This window comes from Mastigoproctus giganteus, chromosome 10, assembly GCF_048544385.1.
Source record: "Mastigoproctus giganteus isolate SK-2022 chromosome 10, ASM4854438v1, whole genome shotgun sequence".
NCBI classification, from domain to species: Eukaryota; Metazoa; Arthropoda; class Arachnida; order Uropygi; family Thelyphonidae; genus Mastigoproctus; species Mastigoproctus giganteus.
The window spans coordinates 78,597,411-78,619,910 of NC_143584.1; the positions used below are offsets into that span (position 1 = coordinate 78,597,411).

General features: G+C 37.2%; 1 protein-coding gene across 1 annotated transcript in view; it reads left to right on the top strand.

Moving 5' to 3' along the window:
• The window catches only part of Cog7 (conserved oligomeric Golgi complex subunit 7), a 335,222-nt gene that overhangs the window by 150,392 nt on the left and 162,330 nt on the right, over positions 1-22,500 (top strand). Inside the window, exon 13 of the mRNA XM_090382401.1 lies at positions 15,801-15,855. Within this exon, the coding sequence (XP_090238527.1) occupies positions 15,801-15,855 (55 nt within the window). The remainder of the gene's footprint in view (positions 1-15,800; positions 15,856-22,500) is intronic.

Genomic DNA, 22,500 nt, shown 5'->3' on the forward strand with positions numbered 1-22,500 from the left:
GCTGTGTTAATTTGATAAATGAAGTAACTGGTTTGTTTGTTTGTTATTTGGTTTTTAGGAGCATTAGCAACTAAGGCCCTATTGCTCCACCAAATACGGAGGATGCAGAAAGGTCATTCCCTGACCTTTCTGCATCCTCCGTATTTGGTGGTCACGGTCTAGAACACCGGTCTAATCAAGAAGCCTGTGCTATGCACTGCTGCTCCTGCCCACCTGGCTACGGAGGCAAGTAACTGGTTGTGATGTAATTAATAACTTAAACAGAAAGGCAGTGCCAATAGTTTATATGCCATTTGAACATGGGTAGAACATTGAAGAGGATAATGACTTATTTACATGTTGTAAATAAATCATCAATAAAAAGAAATAGAATAAGAGTTAATAGCTGTTATCAAAGAAATGTGTTCTGTTGAAGACTGCATAATGTCTATTCATGAAATAGTGAGAGAAAAGTGTAACTGATGTTTGAATAACACCATTCAATCTGATTTAAATTAATAAATGGGATTGTCTTATAACTGGAGATTTTAACTTTCCACATGTTGACTAGAACTTGTGGGTTGGACACTCACACAGTAGCAGAAATTTTCTGTATTTATTGAATATGACTGTTTTCTACAACAGTATGCTAGAAAAAGCTTCCTCAACAAGAGAAAGCAGTACTGTTGATCTGATTATGACTAGTGGCTCCTCATGCATTAAGAATATTCAGATAAAGGAACCATTAGGTGGGAATGATCATAATATGTAACATATATCATAATGTATTTTGGGATATACTTAAAAATGTAACTACTGTCAAGGGGAAGGGATTTTGCTTATGTAAAGGTGACTACAGTGGTGGTCTTAAGACAATTCTTAAATTTCTTTGTGGAAACAACTGATCAGTACCGGCGCTAGGCTGGATGTTGCCCGCCTGCAAAACTGAAATGAGTGCCCCTGCTTTGCAAGGCGGGCGCCCCCAGACATACTAAACTTCATACTAACACTTCGAAAAAGCACCCACCTTGTAGTGGTGCTCACCTGCAATGCAGGGGCCCTGCAGTCATGCTTTTGCCGGGCCTGCAACTAATGATGTTACCCACTGCAAATTCTAAATTGGAGCCATTCAGGTAAGTAATCATAGAAGCTGCTATACTTTTTATACCAACAAGAGATATAGTTAATGGTTCAAACCTAAATGGATATCAGATCAACTGATGACATAGTACAAAGAAGCAAGACGTTGTATGGCGGAGGGTGGGGATCCTATCTGACCAACCTGATTAGACAACATTGGCCAACTAGACTGAATGTCAAACTAAATAAATATTTTTCATTTACATTCATACATGAAGACGTTAACATTACCATTAGTAGAGGCATATGATGCAAGAAAGCAAGCTTATACATCATCAGCCCAAAAAAAAAAAAAAAAACCCCTTCCCATTCACCCATCCATTCATTCCAAATGTTTGTCTAGTTCTGCCTGCCTTGAAATTTTTTAAGCTGTTAACTTTCATGACAGATGGAAGTTCACAGCTTAAAAACCAGCAATCGACCACCCGCTGGCTAAAGGCAATTTTTGTACATCGATGCTACAACTGTCTTTTCTTAATTTGAATTTATGCCCTCTCAGGCAATTAATCTGGGCAAGAGGAAGAATCCCATCGGCATTGAGCTTGCTCAACCAATTCAAGGCCTTATACACCTCAATGAGATCACCTCAGAGGTGCCTAGTCTCCAAATGCTGCAGTTTGCAGAGCCTAAGCCTTTCTTCATAAGAGCACCCCTTTATTCCATTTACCAATCTCGTTTCCCTTCTCTGTACTTGTTCCAGCAGCTCTACATCCTTCCTAAAATGAGGCCTCCAGACCTGCATACAATACTGAAGGTGTGGCCTGACCATTGCCTTATGCAAAATTATAATCACCTCCTTATCCCTGCTAGAAAAATTCCTGTATATCATTGACAAGACTCCGTGAGCTACTCTTGCAGACTGTCTACATTGCTCAGAAAACTTCATATCTGACTGCACAATTACACCCAGGTCTTTTTCATTCTCTACTACCCCGAGTGTAATACCACACAGTTGGTATGTCACTCTGGGGTTACTGCTAACCAGTGCTTTTTTTTGGGATGGCACACAATGTTATGGTGTACCAGCACCTTTATTAACAGTGGCATGTGACATTTGGATGCAGTACCTTTCGAATTTGCAATATTCAGTAAATTTTATTTACATATTTGCCTACTACTGAAATAAGCTTAAAGTTATTTAACTAAATTTGCATTTTTCACTGTCTGTTGTTAAGATATTTTCTATATAAAACTTTATAACAGTTTTTAGAATTTTAAATTACTTAATGGGACCTCTGTTTATCGAACTCCTTTATAATGAAGTTTTTTGAATTCCCCTTGGAAATTGCATTTAAAATACGTAGTTTCATTGAGTGAAAAAAATTTTTTTATAATGAACGGATTAGGAGAGACTTAACTCGATACACACTGTTTGCACTTCTGGCCTTCAGGCAATTAGTATTGCTGTACAAATTAAGAGAGATAAAGGGATAACCATTGTACAACTTAGTGGTACTCGTGAAACCTATCTGACCACCTATCCCACATATCGAGAAGTTGCGATGGTCAACAGTGAGCAGATCAAGGGGTATTCCCAATGCAGATAATGGACTGTGGTCAACTGTAAGCATCCTTTTCGAGAATTGGAGAGTGATTTTCTTTTACCACGACAAATAATCATCTGTTTTGCGGAAGTGCATTATCCGCATTTTTCCGTAAATTTTTCCCTATCTCTGTTTACATGGTCACAGTAGCTGAATATCCGAATGACTCCGATATTTTCTACAGTTTTAAAAAAAAAAAAAAACCTGTCCAGTATTACAAAAATGCCACCAAAGCTGCCAAAAATCTATGATTTAAAGGAGTTTCACTTCATGGGACATATTACAGAAATTATTTTCCAATTGATCCAGAAGCTTTCTGCAGAAGTTTGAAAAAATCTGTGGAAAGCAGGCTGCTTGGTAGTAAAAATGCTGATTTGGCAGCATCAGTCTGAATACTTGATAGGAAACATTGTTCTGAAGATATTAACTCTCAAGTTACATTTGGTGAGAGTGAAGTTAAAATATTGTAAATTTGGTTTCGGTTAAATGAAAGAGATACAATTTGTGGATTTCGGGAATACTTAATTGAAAAGACAGTTTCGGAAGAATTGAAGCATTTGATGAATGCCCCGAGTACGATATCAATTTCATCAAGTTAATGTGAATTGAGGATTTTCACAAACGAATCTGATCGTCTGCACAACCAGAGTTTCATTGATGACAAAAACAATTTCTTCACTGCTATTTCTTAAAATTGTAGGCCGACTGCTGACCTACGTCGATCCAGCAAAATATGTCGATTTGTGGCTGCTTCAGAAACGTCATTCAGCAACAGACACAAAGTAAGAAACTATAACAGATACAACAGACACAGTAAGAAAAGAAATCAGCATAGTGTGTCGGATGAGAACCTAATAAAATTTTGGAATATTCTATGAAACTTTATTATGAAATGATTTTTTACTTATTTTTTATACATTTTATTTATTTTTTTATATACTTGTATAATAAATTTAGGCTTTATAATCTGTGTGTTAATATACTTAATTTGTTGTTCTTATTCCAAAAACATTACTATTGAATTATAATATTAGAAAATAATTTTTTAGTTTACTTTTCATATCCTTTTTAATTTTCAAATTTTCCTGATAGCAAAGAATGAGTACTGGCACCTATTTATTTTTATAAAAAAAGCAATGTTGCTACCCATATGCAGTACTTTACATTTGTCAATGTTAAAATTTAGTTGCCACTTCTCAGCCCATCTTCTCAATTTTTCTAGATCTTATTTCAGTAGCGTACTGTCATTAGTGTCATTAACAACCCTGCCAACCTTCATATTGTTTGAAAACTTGGACATTAAACCTGATATACCTTCATCAATATTATTAATAAATACAGAAAACAACAATGGGCCCAACGATCTTGAATCCTGGGGGACTCCATTAATAACATTAGTCCACGATGAGCAGTGTCCATTGATTACCACTCTCTGTCTTCTCCCACTCAACCATTCCTTTATCCATAGGAGAAATTTGCCTCCAATGCCACACTGCTCCAATTTGTGCAGCAGTTTTCCATGTGCAACAGTATCAAAAGCTTTCCTAAAATCCAAGTATGTGATATCAAAATTATTTTTTGCATCCAGTACCTTCGTGACTGCACCATAGTATGCAATTAAATTGGTCAGACAAGACTTTCCCTTTACAAACTCATGCTATGTCTGAACTATAACTGCAGTCTTGTCTAGATGGTTCTGCATTACTTCTTTAACCAGACTTCATTAATTTTCCTGGAGCAGAAGTTAAACTAACAGGTTTTGTAATTACTTGTGCCACCCTTTGATTCCCCTTTGTGAATTGGGGACACATTTGCATATCTCCAGTCCATGGGGACCTTCCCTGAGTTCAAAGAAGTTCTCATAATTATTGCTAAGGGTTTGCTTATATCCTTTGTCACCTCCTTTAATATAACTGGATAGATCCCATCCATCCCCGCTGCTTTTCTTATGTTTAACTTCAACAATTTCTCCTCCACTTTGTTCTCAGTTATTACATAATTATTTATCTCCCTGCCAGAGTTTGATCTTAAGACAATTCTTAAATTAGGTTTTCAGGGAAGGAAACACCAGAAGTATACCAAGTTATAACTGAAAGCTAAATGATTTTTTTTTCAACTGAGAAGAAAGTGAAAAAGAAATTTCTGAAGCTAAAAGTAAATAAGCCACCTGGGGCTGATGAGCTCTATCCAATGATATTAAAAGAAGCAGCAAAAGAGATAAGCAAATCTTTGGCCATAATTATGACAACATCCTTCGATTCAGTGGACATTCTTATAGACATTCTTAGTTACAAATGGCTCCTATTTACGAAGTAGGATCAAAGGATGACATGAGCTAAAGGAATATAGGATAATCTCAACAGGAATGGAATTATATTGAAATCCCAGAATTGGTTTGTTAAGTGGGGGGGGGGGAGGAAGGAAGGAATCCTATCCAATTAACTACTATGATGCAGTAACAAAGGAACAGGATGCAACAAATAATTGTGGCATCATATATTTAGATTTCAGTAAAGCTTTTTATAGTGTTCTGCACACCTTTTTATAAAAATTGAAAAATAAAAATATGAAAGATTGCTTTATAAATTGGAGCAGTATGGTATTAGGGGTTATTAATAATAATAACATTATCAGATGTCTAAATAATTTAGTGGAGGTCATTATAGTTAGCTTATTAGCATATATTCCATTCTGAAAAAAGAAGAATACATATACAACTAGTTGAGACAAATGACTATATCTGTGTGAGGTATTAAACTGAATTGTGTAATTGATTTTTCAAGTGTTGGATTTCTAGTGGCTGCAAGAGGTATAGCTGCAAACTGTGTGGCATTACTATGACGGCTTTCTTTTTTACACCCTTTGACTCTTCTCCATCACACCATTATAATATAGCTGACGGAGTTTCTGTTTATTTTTGCAAAAACTCAATTTTTTACCATCTTTTTCTTTTCATAAAAAAAAAATAAAACTACAATAAAATTGGATTTTTTAAAAACATTTTGTGAATTTCTGCTTATTTTTATTAAGAATTGGCTGTCATGTGTGCTGCATAGTCTACATTCCAAATATAAATGCATCATAATAGCATTATTCTGTGCTGTATGCAATTATTTCATTGCAGTCCATTCAGTTGTGTAGTGTGAAGCTAATAAACAATTAATTTATTGCTAAAGAAATGACAGTAATTTAAAATAGCAAGGGCTTAAAATGCCAAGAATTATGTCATGGCTTAATAGTCATGGCTTAATAGTAGTGGCACTCACCTCAATGATCCATTATAGTTACATGAATTATGAAAACGGAAGGGAAGTTTCTAATTAAAAAACTAAAATCAGAAGTTAAGAATCGTAAACTAAAAATTGTAAATTAAAGAATTAACCCAGAGGAAAGAGAGAGAGAGATGCACCACATCATCCTCTAGTTGTCAGTTATAATGCTATAAAAGTTATGGTATATTAAAATGGGGGATAAGGCGAATAGTCGTGAACGACGGACTTTCGTTGTGATCATCTTCAGTTGGCACTAGAGTAAGATAAGGAACAGAGAGATGCTGTAAATCTTAAGTACCTGAAATGTTTGGCTGAATAAGTGGTATTTTAACTCTCGCGAGATTCCAAATAGAGGAAAAGGAAACAGGAAGTTTGGTGTTTAAGACGTTGAAGTTGGTGTTAAGACGGTACCATTCTATTATGAGGGTTTCGTATTTGAAGGAGCTTATAGCTTGAATTTAATTTAATAATAGTAATTGCCACATCGACTGAGGGATTATGGTTGTAAGTACATGCATGCTGAGAGAGCTCTGTATTTTCTTGATGTGTTCGAAAACTATTAACATGATAGTATGTGCGTGTATTTGCAGTGGTGGATAAACCAAATTTGTTGGCGGTGCTCCCAATGTAAATATTTCATGAAACTAATGCTATCATAAATTTTCACCTTACATCCTGGTCCAACATAACTAAACAACAACAAATTGATATATGTAAGTTTAAAAATAACCCTAACATTATTCAAAAAGCTGATAAGGGTGACACTATTGTTATTTTAGAGAAACAGGTTTACGTAAAAATAATACATGAATACCTTGCTTAGTGCGGTTAATTCGTTCAAAAAAAATACTGCGCTATGCGAAACTGCGCTGATCAAGGTATTATTAGTATGTATTTTAATGTAATGCTTTCCGACAATTTGATTATACAAAGAGTACTAGGAAAGTTTTGCAATATGACGCAACAATGAATCACAGGAAGCTGCTTGTTGCTGCATGTTGAGACATGTTCATACGTGCATAGTAGCCGCTGCACCAAGTCGATGGGCTCAGTTATTCATTAGTAGTGAGAGTGTAAAGTGCTTGCGATGGCATCGTGGTCACGAAATGAGATAAGGACAGTTTTGCAATATAATTTTGTGCGTGGTTTAACCATAGACCAGTGATTAGAAGAAATGACTCTTGCACTAGATGATGATTGTCCACATCGTACAACGATATTCAGGTGGTATAGAGAATTCCAAAGGGGAAATTTCACTCTGGAGGATTCTGAGAGGCCGGGAAGGCCATGAACGTCAGTTACGGAGGAAAACGTTACTGCTGTGAGGAAAATGCTTGACGAAAACAGGCGAGTGACCTACCAACAGATAGAGGATACTTTGGGCCTAAATGCACCAGCAATTCGTTCGATTCTGCAAGATCATTTGCACGTGAAGAAACTTTGTTCTCTCTGGGTGCCGCATCAACTGACTGAAGAGCAGATGACACGATGTGTGACTTGGTGCCGGGAGATGTTAAAAAAGTTTGATAAGGGACAATCTCGGTATGTGAACAACATCGTGACAGGTGACGAGACTTGGCTGTACTATTACGATCTGCCGACCAAGGCTCAAAACAAAGTTTGGGTCTTTGATGATGATGACACAGCCGTAATTGTCAGAAAATCCTGATCTGTAAAGAAGAAAATGATAGCTGTATTTTTCAAATCGAGTGGAATTGTGGAACGTGTCGTTTTGGACACGTAGAAGACAGTCACAGCTAAGTGGTATACTGAACAATGCCTGCCTAAAGTCATTGGATCTATGAAGAACCTGCGGCCAAAGTCAAGAATGGACACCTGGTACCTCCATCACGATAATGCTGCAGCTCACCGCGCCAAAGCCTGCACCGAATATTTGACCACGACAGGACTGAAACTTCTCGAGCACCCTCTCTACAGTCCAGACCTTGCTCCCTGCGACTTTGCACTGTTCCCGCATGTGAAAATGAAGCTAAAAGGGAGGCGGTTTTCCAGTGATGAGGACCTTCTACGGGCTTGGGACAACGAGTGTGCTTTACTCCCTAGTGAAACTTGGCAGAACTGGTTTAAAGATTGGTTTCGGAGGATGGAGAGGTGTATTGAATGTAGAGGAAATTACTTTGAAAAAATTAAATAAACAAAGCTGTATTGCAAGACTTTCCTAGTACCCTTTGTATGGGTCGAGTTGCAAAAATATATAGGTTTTTGTTTACCATAAATTGATGCACACAAAGTTCTTGCAAAAAAAAAAATTAAAATGATAAAAATGAAAAATACTAGTAAGTACAGTACAAATGATTTTTATTGTAGTATGTACATACCAAAAGAATATAAGTGAAGTATGTACTGAACTTTTATTTTGAAAAATAACTGATCCGCTTAGTTTGCACAGTTTTTCCTTTTTTTTTATCTGCATACATCTCTTTACATCGAATTTCATTTTGCAATGCTTGCCTTACTTTCATAACTCGTTCGATGTTTGGATCTAGACGAACTCTCAGCGCCATTACATTTCTTCTTCACACTCATGCTTGTTGTTGTTGTTGTTTGTTTGGTTTTTAGGAGCATTAGCAACTAAGGCCATATTGCTCCGTGAATATTCGGTGGTCATTCCTGATCTTTCCGCATCCTCCATATTTGGTGGTGACGGGCTCGAACACCGGTCTAATCAAGAAGCGTGTGCTACGCACTGCTGCTCCTTCCCACCTGGCTACGGAGGCGCCCACACTCATGCCGACCGGGCTAGCCGAGTGGGTAAAGTACCTGCCCGGCAACCCACAGGTCGCGGGTTTGATTCCTGCCTCGGGCTTGGATCAAAGTACTGCAAAAACCTTGGGAGGTGCAATATGGCCACAGAAGCCGATGCGCCAACAACTACCAAATCAAAAAAAAAAAAAAAAAAAAAATCACACTCATATTTGCGTATAAAGGTGTAACTTTTTTAAAAATATAAATCTTGAATAAAAATACACAGCAAAAAATATTTGTACAGCTTATGCACAGTGAACGACCTCACTGCTCGGAATCTAGACTGTTTACTAATGTATGAATGCTAGCAGAGTCCGTATATAATGGGAGTTGCGACAGCAATCAGCGTGGCATTGAATCGATAACGCATTGGCCTACATGCTGGCATTATAATACACACATATACAGGGTGATTCACTACCAGTGCGACAAACTTGCAGGAGGTGTAGGGGGTACAAAGACGAATCGGAATCACATAGCATTGCACGGTCTGAAATGCCTTCGTCATGCTGTAGAGGACGTTGAATGGGAGGTCGCGCGAACAGCGATCCCGCTGGAAGTCAGCATTTGCGAAACGTTTCTGTTGAAGAAACCAAGTAGCAAAAGTCCTCCGGAGTGGATAATCCGCAGGCTCCAATGATTGGACGCGTTGCAGATGGTATGAACACGAGTACTCGAGCGATATGCCAATTGTTGGCCTATCGCTTGAGTACTCGTACTCGGATTGCCTTCTGCAAGATGTAGGACATTCTCCTCATTGTCTGGCGTCCTCGTCATTCACTCTTGATTCATGGTACCGCTCGTGAAACAACCAGTCTCACGTAACCTTCTGTGCACACGTGCGAAAATCGTATGATGAGGAGCATGCCTGTGCGGGAAACGTTCCTGGTACAAGCGCAGAGCGGCATGCCTGTTACAATCTGCAGCTCCATACACGAGGTGCATGTCGGCCAGTTCAACGTTTGAATACTCGTCCATCCTACTGCCTCAGGTACCGGTTCACAAATGCTGACTTCCAGCGGGATTGCTGTTCATGCAACCTCCCATTCAACGTCCTCTACTGCATGATGAAGGCATTTCGGACCCTGCAATGCTATGTGATTCCGATTCGCCTTTGTGCCCCCTACACCTCCTGCAAGTTTGTTGCACTGGTTGTGAATCACCCTGTATATCAAATGTATTGGTGCATAATGTAGTTAATTTTTTTACTATTTGTAAACCCCACTATAGCTAAACCCACGCTGTTTGAAACCACACTATGTGAGGTATTCCTGTATAACAAATTCTCTCCAACACATAATTATACCAGTTCAGAGTTAAAAGATAAGTTAGATACCCTACTTAGAGCAAACCATGAAATAAACTTACACATTTTACAACAAATAGGTATCCGTAATAACATCCATATGCTCCATATGTTTGGTATCATCAAACTTCACAAATCTGATCACCCTTTACGTCTGATTATTTCCTCCAGCAAATTTACTTTTGCAAATTTAGCATTAGCATTAGCATTAGTAGAGGCATATGATGCAAGAAAGCAAGCTTATTCAGCATCAGCCAAAAAAAAAAAAAAAAAAAACACACACCACTCCCATTTCACCCCTCTGTTCGTTCGAAATACCTGTCCAGTTGAGCTTTAAATTTGTTTAGGCTATCAACTTCAACAACAAGTGATGGAAGTCGGTTCCACCAACCAACCACCCGCTGGCCAAAGGCAAATTTCCGCACATCTATCCGACATCCGTCCTTCCTCAATTTGAATTTATGCCCTCTGAGCTGATTATTCTGAGCAAGATGAAGAATCCCATTGGCATTGAGCATGCTCAAACAATTCAAAGCCTTATACACCTCTATCAGATCACCTCTCCGGTGCCTAGTCTCCAGACTCTGTAATTTGCAAAACTTAAGCCTTTCTTCGTAAGAGCAACCCTTTGTTCCATTCACTAATCTTGTTGCCCTTCTCTGTACCCGTTCCAGCAGCTCCACATCCTTCCTGAAATGAGGCCTCCAGACCTGTATACAGTACTCAAGATGTGGCCTAACCATTGCCTTATACAAGGGAATAATCACCTCATCCCTGCTAGAAAAATTCCTCTTTATCATTGACAAGACACCATGAGCTACTCTTGCAGCTCGTCTGCACTGCTCAGAGAACTTCATATCTGCCTGCACAATTATCCCCAGGTCCTTTTCATTCTCCACCACTGTCAGTGTAGTACCGCAGAGTTGATACGTTGCTCTGGGGTTACTGTTTCCCATATGTAGTACTTTACATTTGTCAATGTTAAACTTCATTTGCCACCTCTCAGCCTATCTGTTCAACCTTTCCAGATCCTGTTGCAGCAGCATAACGTCAGTAGTGTCCTTAACAACCCTGCCAACCTTTGTATCATCTGCAAACTTGGACATTAAACTTGATATCCCATCATCAATATCATTCATAAACACCGAAAACAACAACGGACCCAACACTGAACCCTGAGGAACTCCACTAATAACATTAGTCCACGTTGAGCAGTGTCCATTGATTACCACTCTCTGTCTTCTGCCACTCAACCATCCCCTTATCCATAGCAGCAATTTGCCTCCAATGCCACACTGCTCCAATTTGTGCAGCAGTCTTCCATGTGCAACAGTATCAAAAGCCTTTCTAAGATCCAAATATATAATATCAAAGTTATTCCCTGCATCCAGTTCTTTTGTAACTACATCATAGTATCCAATCAAATTGGTTAGGCAAGACCTGCCCTTAACAAAACCATGCTGCATCTGAGCTATAACTGAATTCTTGTCTAGATGATCCTGCAGTGCTTCTTTAACCAGTGCCTCCATTAATTTACCTGGAACAGAAGTTAAACTAACAGGTCTATAATTACTTGTGTCAGCCTTTGATCCTCCTTTGTGAATTGGGGTTACATTTGCACATCTACAGTCGATGGGTACCTCCCCTGAGTCCAAAGAAGCTCTCATAATTATGGCTAGGGGCTTGCTTACTTCCTTTGCTGCCTCCTTTAATATAACTGGATAGATCCCATCCACCCCAGGTGCCTTTTTTATGTTTATCCTGAACAATCTCTCCTCCACTTTCCTCTCAGTTATTACAAAATCATCCAGCTCACTGCCAATGTTTACTTTACCTACATCATTCTCCTTCCTGAATAACTCCTCATGCGTGAATGTAGATGCAAAATACTCGTTTAAATTGTTAGCCACCTGAGCAGGATCCTCAACTGTTGACCCATCAATATCCAGTGGACCAATCTGATTCATCCCTTTCCTTCTTGAGTTTAAATATGTAAAGAACTCTTTTCTGTTTTTCTTTGCATCCTTTGCCAAGGATTTTTCGTAGTCTGCCTTTGCCTGCCTAATCTCCTTTGTGACTTGGTTACAGACCAACTTATATCTATCATAGGCTTCCATGTCACCCATTAATTTGTATGTATCCCATGCATTTTTCTTCTCTGCCACATGTCTCATTAGTTCATCTGACAACCATTTAGGCCTAAACCTTGATTGGTTGGTTGGTTTTTATGAGCATTAGCAACTAAGGCCATATTGCTCCGGGATATGCGGTGGTCATTCCTTGACCTTTCCGCATCCTCCGTATGTGGTGGTGACGGGCTCGAACCCCGGTCTAATCAAGAAGCGTGTGCTACGCACTGCTGCTGCTCCTTCCCACCTGGCTACGGAGGCGCCCCTAAACCTTGAACAATATTTCTTAGTTGGTATGTAAAGCCTGGTAGCCTCCAAGATTAGTTCCTTGAATGCCTCCCATTTTAAGTTTGCTGTTGGTAACATCATCAGTTGGTCCCACTGTATAGGATTTAAATACTGTCTCAGACCATCATAGTCGCCTTTACGAAAACAAAAACCCTTCCCTTTACCTCTGATGGTAGTTACCTCCTTGAGTAAATCCCACTTCAACACACTGTGATCACTGCCACCTAGTGGTTCATTTACCTGCAGATTCTTAATGCATGAAGAATCACTACTGATAATCAGATCAAGAGTATTGCTCCCTCTTGTTGCATCACGAACATGCTGATTTACCATCCTTCCGGGTAAAGATTATCTCTCACCCCATGAAATCTTCTAAATTTCGAGTTAATAACACATGCCAAACTTTTTAATGGATTAACTCCATTACGATCTCTTGAAATGATTTGTTAGCTTCCTTTGACATGGTGTCCCTATACACTAATGTTGATCTAGATTACACTTTACAAGCCTTATGTGATCTAATTTTGGATAATACCTTAACCAGCCGCATATCACTTAACATTGATAGCATTTTAGAACTCGTCACTGTATTAATCAGAGCTAGACATTTCTATTTTCAAGATCAGGTGTACAAACAAATTTTCGGACTCCCCATGGGTCTCGGAATATCAGCTCCCTATCTGAAATATACCTGAAATATACATAGAGCATCAAACTTTTCAACCATTCCCAGCAGGTATTAAACTTTATATCCATTATGCTGATGATGTTCTAATAATTGGAGACAAATTTATCATTAACAATCTCTTTATCAAATTTCAATCAATTCACCCCAAATTAAAATACAACTTAAAGTAGAAACAAATAACACAGTTAATTTTCTCAACTTATCTGTACATAAGCTAAATAATAGGCTAGGTACGAAAATCTACAGGAAAAAAATAAACATAGGTAAATATCTACACTTCCATTCACATCACTCCCCCCTTAGTGAAAAAAAATCCATTCTCTATAATCAAGTTTTTAATGCTTTAAAATACTGCCATTCACAGGATGATTTGGCTATTGAGCTAAAATATCTTACAGGAAAATTTACAGCCAGATAATACCCCATAAAACTAATTCAACAAACTATTTCAGCAGATAGGATTAATAATTTTGTGATAAAAAAAATCTAACATTTAAAATATTCATATTGTCCTCCCTTACCATTGTCAGATCGCTAGTGGCTACGTCAAACCTTCATTAATATAGATATTTCCTTAATTTTTTCCACTTATAACAAATTAGGAACTCCCTTTAGCAAATACAAAGAAACCCATATATATGACATGAAAGATATTAATAACATAGTTTATTTAATTAAATGCCAGTGTGATTGCATCGTGTGTTACATCGGGAGCACCACCAACAAATTTGGTTTATCCATCACTGCAAATACACGCACATACTATCATGTTAATAGTTTTCGAACACATTAAGAAAATACAGAGCTCTCTCAGCATGCATGTACCTACAACCATAATCCCTCAGTTGATGTGGCAGTTACTATTATTAAATTAAATTCAAGCTATAAGCTCCTTCAAATACGAAACCCTCATAATAGAATGGTACTGTCTTAACACCAACTTCAACGTCTTAAACACCAAACTTCCTGTTTCCTTTTCCCCTATTTGGAATCTCGTGCAAGCCAAAATATCACATGTCAGCAAAACATTTCGGGTACTTAAGATTTACAGCGTCTCTCTGTTCCATATCTTACTCTAGTACCAACTGAAGATGATCACAGCGAAAGTCCGTCGTTCACGACTATTGGCCTTATCCCCCATTTTAATATACCCTAACTTTTATAGCATTATAATTGACAACTAGAGGATGATGTGGTGCACCTCTCTCTCTCTCCTCTGGGCCTAATTCTTTAATTTACAATTATTAGTTTATGATTCTTAATTTCTGATTTTAGTTTTTTAATTAGAGATCTCCCTTCCCTTTTCACAATTCATGTAACTATAACAGATCATTGAGGTGAGTGCCACTATTATTAAGCCTTGACTAAAGCACATATTTTTTGCTAAAGAAATATAATGTCAAATATCAGTGAAAGATTTTCTCCGTTGTAAATTCTGAAAAGGGTAACACGTTTGCCTTGTGGTATGTAGACATATTTATGTTTTGTCGACTCCAGCTGTAAGATAAGAAATTTGCAAACAAATAAGCATAAAGTCAGCACAGAAAGAAATGCAACAAAACTAGATGTTGCAGTTCATTGCGATAATGATGTCATATGTGCTGAAAATATTTGCATCTATTTGTCATAGAACATAATCTTCCTCTGAGCTCTGGTTATAATGTAGGTGCATTATTCATAAATGTATTTCCCAATAGTGAAATAGCAAAAAAAATATGGTTGTGGAAGAGCAAAATCAACAGGCATTGTTAGTGAAATTGCACAGATAGAGAAAGAAGAGGTAGTGATGGCTCTGAAAAATGGTCTATTTTTGATTGCTACAAATGGTATTAATCAAAGTGATTCCAAGCTATATAATGACATTGTTGCCACCTTTTATAATTTAAAAAATTTCAGTTTCGTAAAAAAAAAAAAGAAAAAAAACTGAAATGGGTACTGCATGTTTTCCTGTAAAAATAGACGATTATTTTGTGGACATTTAGTAGAGAAAAATGTTAAAAAGAAGGATACTCGTAGATTTAAACAATTTCAACTGATGCATACCACTGAATTAAAAAAAAAAAAAAACCTGTTTACATGTTGGCTGTCTTTCCAGTGAAATTTAATTTCTATTGTACTGTTGACTTTAAAAACCTCCTCCTACTTTTCATATATTTTATCCTAGAAACCTCCTGTTTTCCTACTGCTTACAAATGTATGATCTCCAGGTTTTTGAAAGTCTGAAGTTGGCAGCTATGAAGAAATAAACAAGTAAACATATAAAGGCTGGATGAATTAGAGTTTGACAGATTGATTTTGTGATAGTGGAATCATTTCTACAGAGTTTATTATAATGTTTTCCACATTAATATCTGATAGTGCTTTCCAAATGATTTTAACATGAATCTGTCCAGATCATAAATCAAGAAAAATGATTTTATTTGCAATGACTCTGACCAGGCATCTAAACGATTATGCTTGGAAATTAATGTTTTAAATTCTCAATTATCTAAAGATGAAGTTGTATCTGAAAAAAATACTGTGAAACTTTTAAGAATGTTAACTAGTAAGAACATCCAATAAGTTTGTTAGATCACACTTGCAATTCACTCTTAATTTATCAGTTATTAATTTTTATTTGTGCAGTATCTAATTACTTATTTCAGAAATGTTTAGAATATTAAGTTTATTCAAACAGAATTTTTTTAGCTTACAGACAGATTTGCTAAAAGCTTAGATGTTGCCATTCAAGTTACAGGAGCAGGTAATGTATAGTTTTTTCAGCCAAGAAGATATGATATTGAAAATTTTTTTAGGATATTGACACTATGGTACTGTCTATATATTTAAAAAAAAATTCTTTTGTTTATAGAATTTGAAATAAAAATTTTTAACTTGACAGCACATAGCCACTAATCTTCATTTATTGGAACGTAGGTTTTTCTTATATAGTAGTAGTGGTAGTATGAATCAGAGCTGTACTACTCAATATGTTCTACGTTGATAATAATATTAGTAAAATAATAAGAGGAGTTTACCTCAATATAGTGCGTAGAACACTTCCGTATGATACCCTCCAGAAATTTCTGGAGGGTATCATACGCACTATATTGAGGTAAACTCCTCTTATTATTTTACTAATACTAGTAGTAGTGGTAGTAATAATGGAGGCATGTGATGCAAGAAAGCAAGTGTATGAGCTTATGTAACATTAATGGAAAAAAAAAAAAAAGTAAAAACAATTTCACACATCCATTCCCTCTGAAAGTTGCCCAGTTCCTCCTTGAATTTATTTAAGCTATCAACTTTCACAGTGACAGATGGTGGTTTGTTCCAGCAATTAACCACCTGCTGGCTAAAGGCATATCTATTCTGCAACTGTCTTTCCTCAATTTGAATTTATGCCCCCTCAGGTTTGTAATCTGAGCAAGAAGAAGAATCCCATCAGAATTCAGCATGCTCAACCAATTCAAGGTCTTATACACCTCAATCAGATCACCTCGCAGGTGCCTAGTCTCCAGCCACTGGAATTTTCAGAACTTAAGCCTTTCTTGATAAGAGGACCCCCTTCATTCCCCTCACCAATCTTGTTGCCCTTCTCTGTACACGCTCAAGCAACTCCACATCCTTCCCAAAATGAAGCCTCCAGACCTGTACGCAGTACTCAAGGTGTGGCTTCACCATTGCCTTATATAAAGGAATGATCACTTCCTTTTCCTTACTAGCAAAATTCCTGTATATCATTGACAAAACCCCACAACCTGCTCTGGCAGCCTGTCTGCATTGCTCAGAAAACTTCATATCTGTTTGTTATTTGGTTGTTAGGAGCATTAGCAACTAAGGCCATGTTGCTCCGGGAATATGTGGTGGTCATTCCCTGACCTTTCCGCATCCTCCGTATTTGGTGGTGACGGGCTCGAACCCCAGTCTAATCAAGAAGCGTGTGCTACACACTGCTGCTCCTTCCCACCTGGCTATGGAGGCGCCGATCTGATTGCACAATTACTCCAAGATCTTTTCATTTTCTACCACCCTAAGTGTAGTACTACAGAGTTGGTACATTTCTCTGGGGTTACTTCTACCCATATATGCTATACCTTAATCAATATCACTGATAATATACAAAACAACAGTGGGCCCAACACCTAACCCTGGGGGACTCTACTAAAACATTAGTCCACAAAGAGAAGTGTTCATTGATTATCATGCTCTGTCTTCTCCCACTTAACTACCCTTTTATTACAACTTACTCTTAATACCATACTGCTTCAATTTGTACAGTAGTCTTGTCAAAAGCTTTCCTGAAATCCAAGTATATGATATCAAAATTATTTTGTGTCTAAGTTTTTGCAGATGATACCAAGGTTAGCAGGGTGTTTAATAGCAGTAATAAAGGTAAACTAGTGCAACAAGATTACAAAAAATAGGCAGATAGGGTGAGAAATGGCAGTTGAAGTTTAACATTGACAAATGCAAGATATACATGTGGGTAGCAGTAATCCCAGATTAATGTAATAACTGTGTTGGTACTATACTCAAGATCATGGAAAATAATAAAGACCTTGGGTAATTGTGTGGAGAGGCTGCCAGGACAGTTCATAGATTTTTGGTAAAGATAGGAATTTGGTAGCTGGGATAAGGAGCTGATTAGCTCATTGTGCAAGGCAATGGTTAGGTCACATCTTCATTTACTACATACAGGTCTGGAGGCCTCTTTTATTTATTTATTTTTAATGTAACACGAGGTATCGGAATCTATAGTACTTAGTACCGTGCATGAGATGAAGGTTGAGAAGATGAAAGAAGATACTTGCTGACATTACACTTGAATTCATGCAGATTGTATTTTCAGGAAATACATATCAAGGAAGGTTGTTCCAGAAACCAGAGGTTGAATGGATAAATGAGGAAGAAGAAATGTGAAGTTCTGCGAGTTTGAAGATGAAAAGTAAGAGGATGTTAACTGGTGCAGCATGTTTTTGGACTGCCTTCGTTAGAAGAGAGAGAGAGGGGGGAGGGAATTATAGAAGCCAATTCAGAAGAACAGTGCCCATGGAAGTACCCATAGAAAAGGCATGCAGCAGAAACAGAATGTCTGTGAGACAGAGAGTGGAGAGACTCTGTTAGAGATGAACTGCTCTCTTCTGAATGGAATCTAGAAACCTGAGAGAGGGTTTGGGGACACCGCCCCAGAAGTGGGAACAATATTCCATGGTAAAGTAGATCTGTGATTTGTACAGAGTGAACAGCTGCCTGAAAGAAAAGTAACACTGAGAGCAAAAGAGAAAACCCAGTTTTTTAGATGCAGAGGAAGCAATATTTGTAATGTGCTTATGCCAAGAGAGAGAGATTAGAAATTAGGGTAATCCTCAATAGATATATATGACCTTGCCTAGAAATCAGAGTGGCATCGAAGATAAGAATAGGAGCAAAAGAATCCATTTTTTGAGATATAACACAGGACAGAGTTAAAAATCAAATAAGAAGAAAGATCAGAGTAGAAGGATTAAAATCAAATAAGTTATCTTTGTCCCACTGGAGAATTACCTGGAGATCAGCATTTAAGGAATTAGTACTTGATATTCAAGGAGTTGAAGCTGTTTGTGCAGGGTAAGTTTCCTCAAACTGAAAGGTGGAATGCAATGTGAATTTCCAGTCAATGTAAGAAGTTCACTTATATATAAGAGGAAAAGAGAGGGAGAAAGAACCAAACCTTGGGAAACACCAGCATTAGTGAAGAAGTTAGAATACAGAGAGCAATCCAATTACAAAAAACACCATAAGGTGGAAGCTTATTTAGAAGGCCTTTATGCCAAACAGAATCAAAAGCCTTTGAAATATCTAAAACATCTATGGATAAATTTCATTGAATTTGTCCATAGATGGGTAACATAAGCCAGAATATCACAAGTGGATTGAATCCATATTGGCGATTGTTGATCAGATGGAAGGTTTCTAGATAGTTTAAGAGTTGGCAGTTAATTGATTTCTCCATTACTTTAGATAGAGTAGAAGTAAGTGCAATGGCACAATAATTGGATGGGAGGGATTTTTCGCCCTTTTTAGGACTGGCTGAATATTAGAAATTTTCCAAGAAGGGAAAACACCTTTGGAATAAGGAAGTGAAAAATAGGCTTCACGGAACAGGAGTAAGTTCAGGAGCACAGGTTTTCAGAAAACGTGGAGAAATACCATAAGGACCTGGAGGTCTTGATGGTATCATGATCAAGATTATTCAAAATACTTTGGACATCCTTTTGATGGTGGACCACATGAGGCACAAAATGGAGTGTACTTAGAATGGTAGGAGGTGGTTTACCAAAGTCCTCAATACATAAGTTAGAAGAAAAATAGGATACCAGCAGGTCAGTATCCTATCTTTGGCTGAAATAGCAATAGAACCGTCTGGTTTTGACAGAGATGGGCAAAAGTTGTGGCCAATAGAATTGGCAAAAGACCAGAATGCTCAACTACCATTTGGACAAGAAGCAAGTTTCTGCTCTTAGCCTGTTTGAAATCTAGTTTGGACTGATTGATAACTGCTTTACAATTGTTGTGAGCTTTGGTGTAGGCAGAAAGTGAACCTGGAGATTTAGATAGAAGAAAATTACAATTCTTTTCTTGAACAGCCTTAGCACATTTATTGGAAAACCAAGGTTTTAGATAAAGGACGAAATTTTAAGGAGTGCGTAATAAAGGATTTCATTCCTACAAGAATAATTTCATTGATACGATCTGAGCAAACATTGACATCACAAGATTTGAAACAGTAATCTGACCAAAGAAAAGAAGAAAAGAAATCTTGCAAAATCATCCCATTTTGCATTCTTGTAATGCCAAACAACATGAGGTTGAGAATGGCAACGAGAGAAAAATTCCATTGGAGAAGAGACCATCCCCAAGTTGTGATCTGAGATGCCTAGAGGACCACTCGCCTTGAGTTGTGTACTTCGAAGGGTTGTTTGTGATAAAAAGATCAGGCATTGGTTGCATAGTTAGGATTGTCTGCTATTCTAGTAGGTAAATGAACAATCTGTGTGAGGTAATTAGTATTTGCAAAAGCCTCAACGTCTCGACCAGCTGGTTCTGTGTGACCAGAAATTGGGAGCCAGCTGGAGTTATGAACATTAAAATCACCAATGAAAATTACCTCACTGTTAGGAAAGTTGGACTGGAGAAAGTTATGTTTCATAGAGAGGAAGTGAAAGAGTTCCAAGTGATTAGGGAAGTTGGGAGAACGATAGAGGCAGCAGATGAATTTGACAGATCTGGTGAAGAGATTTTAAGCCAGAGAAGATCGGAAAGAGGAGGTTCAAATTACTGGAACCTTCTCTCTCCGACAGGGAATATCAGAGCAGACATATGCACAAATACCACCTTTGAAGTGAAAGGAATCATACAGTTTGGACAACTGAGATGAGCAATGATTGAATCAATTGATAACTGTGATTCTGTCAGAACAAAGTACACGGAGTTTGGCAGACTGTAAGTGGAAATGGACATCACTGAGATTATATTGAGATTTTTGGAAGGATATAGATCTGCTGGAATGGCTGCAGAGAAGGGTAGTGAGAGTGGTGAGGGGGAACAAACAAAAGGGTGGTCTTAACAAGCCGCCAGTCCTCTGAATTTCTGCATATGAATAATAGGCACCTGCGAGGTGATCTGATTGAAGTTTAAGGCTTTCTCAGCAGTCTCAGTGCTGATGATATTCCTCTTGCCCAGACTGCACACGAGGGGACGGAAATTAAATTTGAGGAAAGGTAGTTGCAGGATAGATGTGCAGAAGTTTGCCATCAGCCAGCAGGTTGTTGATTGTTGAAACAAACTTCCATCTGTTATCATGGAAGTGGGTAGCTTGAATAAATTCAAAGAATAACTGGACAAAATTTGAATGGGATGGACTGGTGATGTGGGAAGGTTTTTTTTTTTTTTTTCTTTTCGTGTTTTGCTTTGTAAGCTTGCTTTCTTGCATCCTTTGTCAGTACTAACACTAATTTTTTTAATGATTTAGAAATGATGGGGAAGGGGACCTAGACAATGAAATTGAAAACACTTAAGTACTTGTTATTGTAAATGTCTGATTGTGAATAAATATTCATTTTAACTACAGTACTTAGCCCCAAGAATGTCAAAATTGGTAATATAAATGAAACTTCAATTCTTTTGTTAGGTGATTAATGTAACAGTTGAGGATATTATTCTGACGTTAGCTTAAAGAATAATACTTATTTCAGCTTTACTGCTTTTGTAGTTTACAACCTATTTCTCATTAATAAGCCATTCCCACCAATTTTAATAAAGGAGGTTGTGACCAAGAGAACTGATAAATAATATCCTGCCTCTGTGAGGAAAGAACTATGAAAAGAAAAAGAAAAAAAGAGAAGTGTTTCTGCAGTTGCACAAGTGGGAAATGTTTTTCACTTTTTTTATCTGATTTTTGTTTATTTACCTTACCAGTCCGTTATAACATGTTATATACATTATAATACGAAAAAAGGTGCTTTTAACTTCTTGTAAAAATTTTTATATACTTTTAAATGTATGGTTTGATTAGTTTATTTTATTAATAAGGAATTTTTCATGAAAAGGTGGTAGTTTTCAATGGAGGAAAGGAGATTTTTTTCAAAATTTGTGTTTTTTTTAGTCAGTTTTCCTAGAGCTTACATTATGTACAAGTCTCTCTTTTAATGTCCTTTATTGGAAACTCTCTTGTATACCTGGTTACTTTAACAGCAGTTACATAACATTCTAATGTATAGGGAAATTTTGCACAAATGCAAAAATTTTTTTTATTCATAAATTTAAAAACTGACGATTTCAGAGATAGTGATTAGTTGAATAAGAGATCTAAAGTGTTAGTGATATTACTATTATGCCAATATCACTATCTATCACTTTTCAGCTTAAATTTATACAAAAGTGTTCTGAATTGGGTTTGAATCGCAGACATGTTTAAATTCTGATTAGAGTGCAACTTACTTTTGAGAGTTTTTACTAAAAAAAAACTTTAGTTTGTGAAGTTTCTGCACCAGATTGCAAAATCGGCAAAACACTACTGCCTCTGCAAATTCCACTGGAAGCTGAAAATGTTTTACTGAAATGGGATTTCTAAAGCTTGCCATTTCTAGCTAAGGCCACAAGAATGATTGGGTAAATAGAGACTTGTAAATGAGTTGTAAAATTGTGAAATCAGCATTATAAAACTGTTCTGCCTAACTGCACACCTCTAATACAGCCTTTGAGCAAAATGTGATTCAGGAAATCAAATTACAATACTGTAAAAATCTTGTTCATATAGTTATCAAATGCTGAAGATATCATGACTATATATTAAAAAGATAAAATTAAAAAATATGTTGTTTTCTATCACTGAAGCCTTATATTTTACCGAAATTTATTAGTTTTA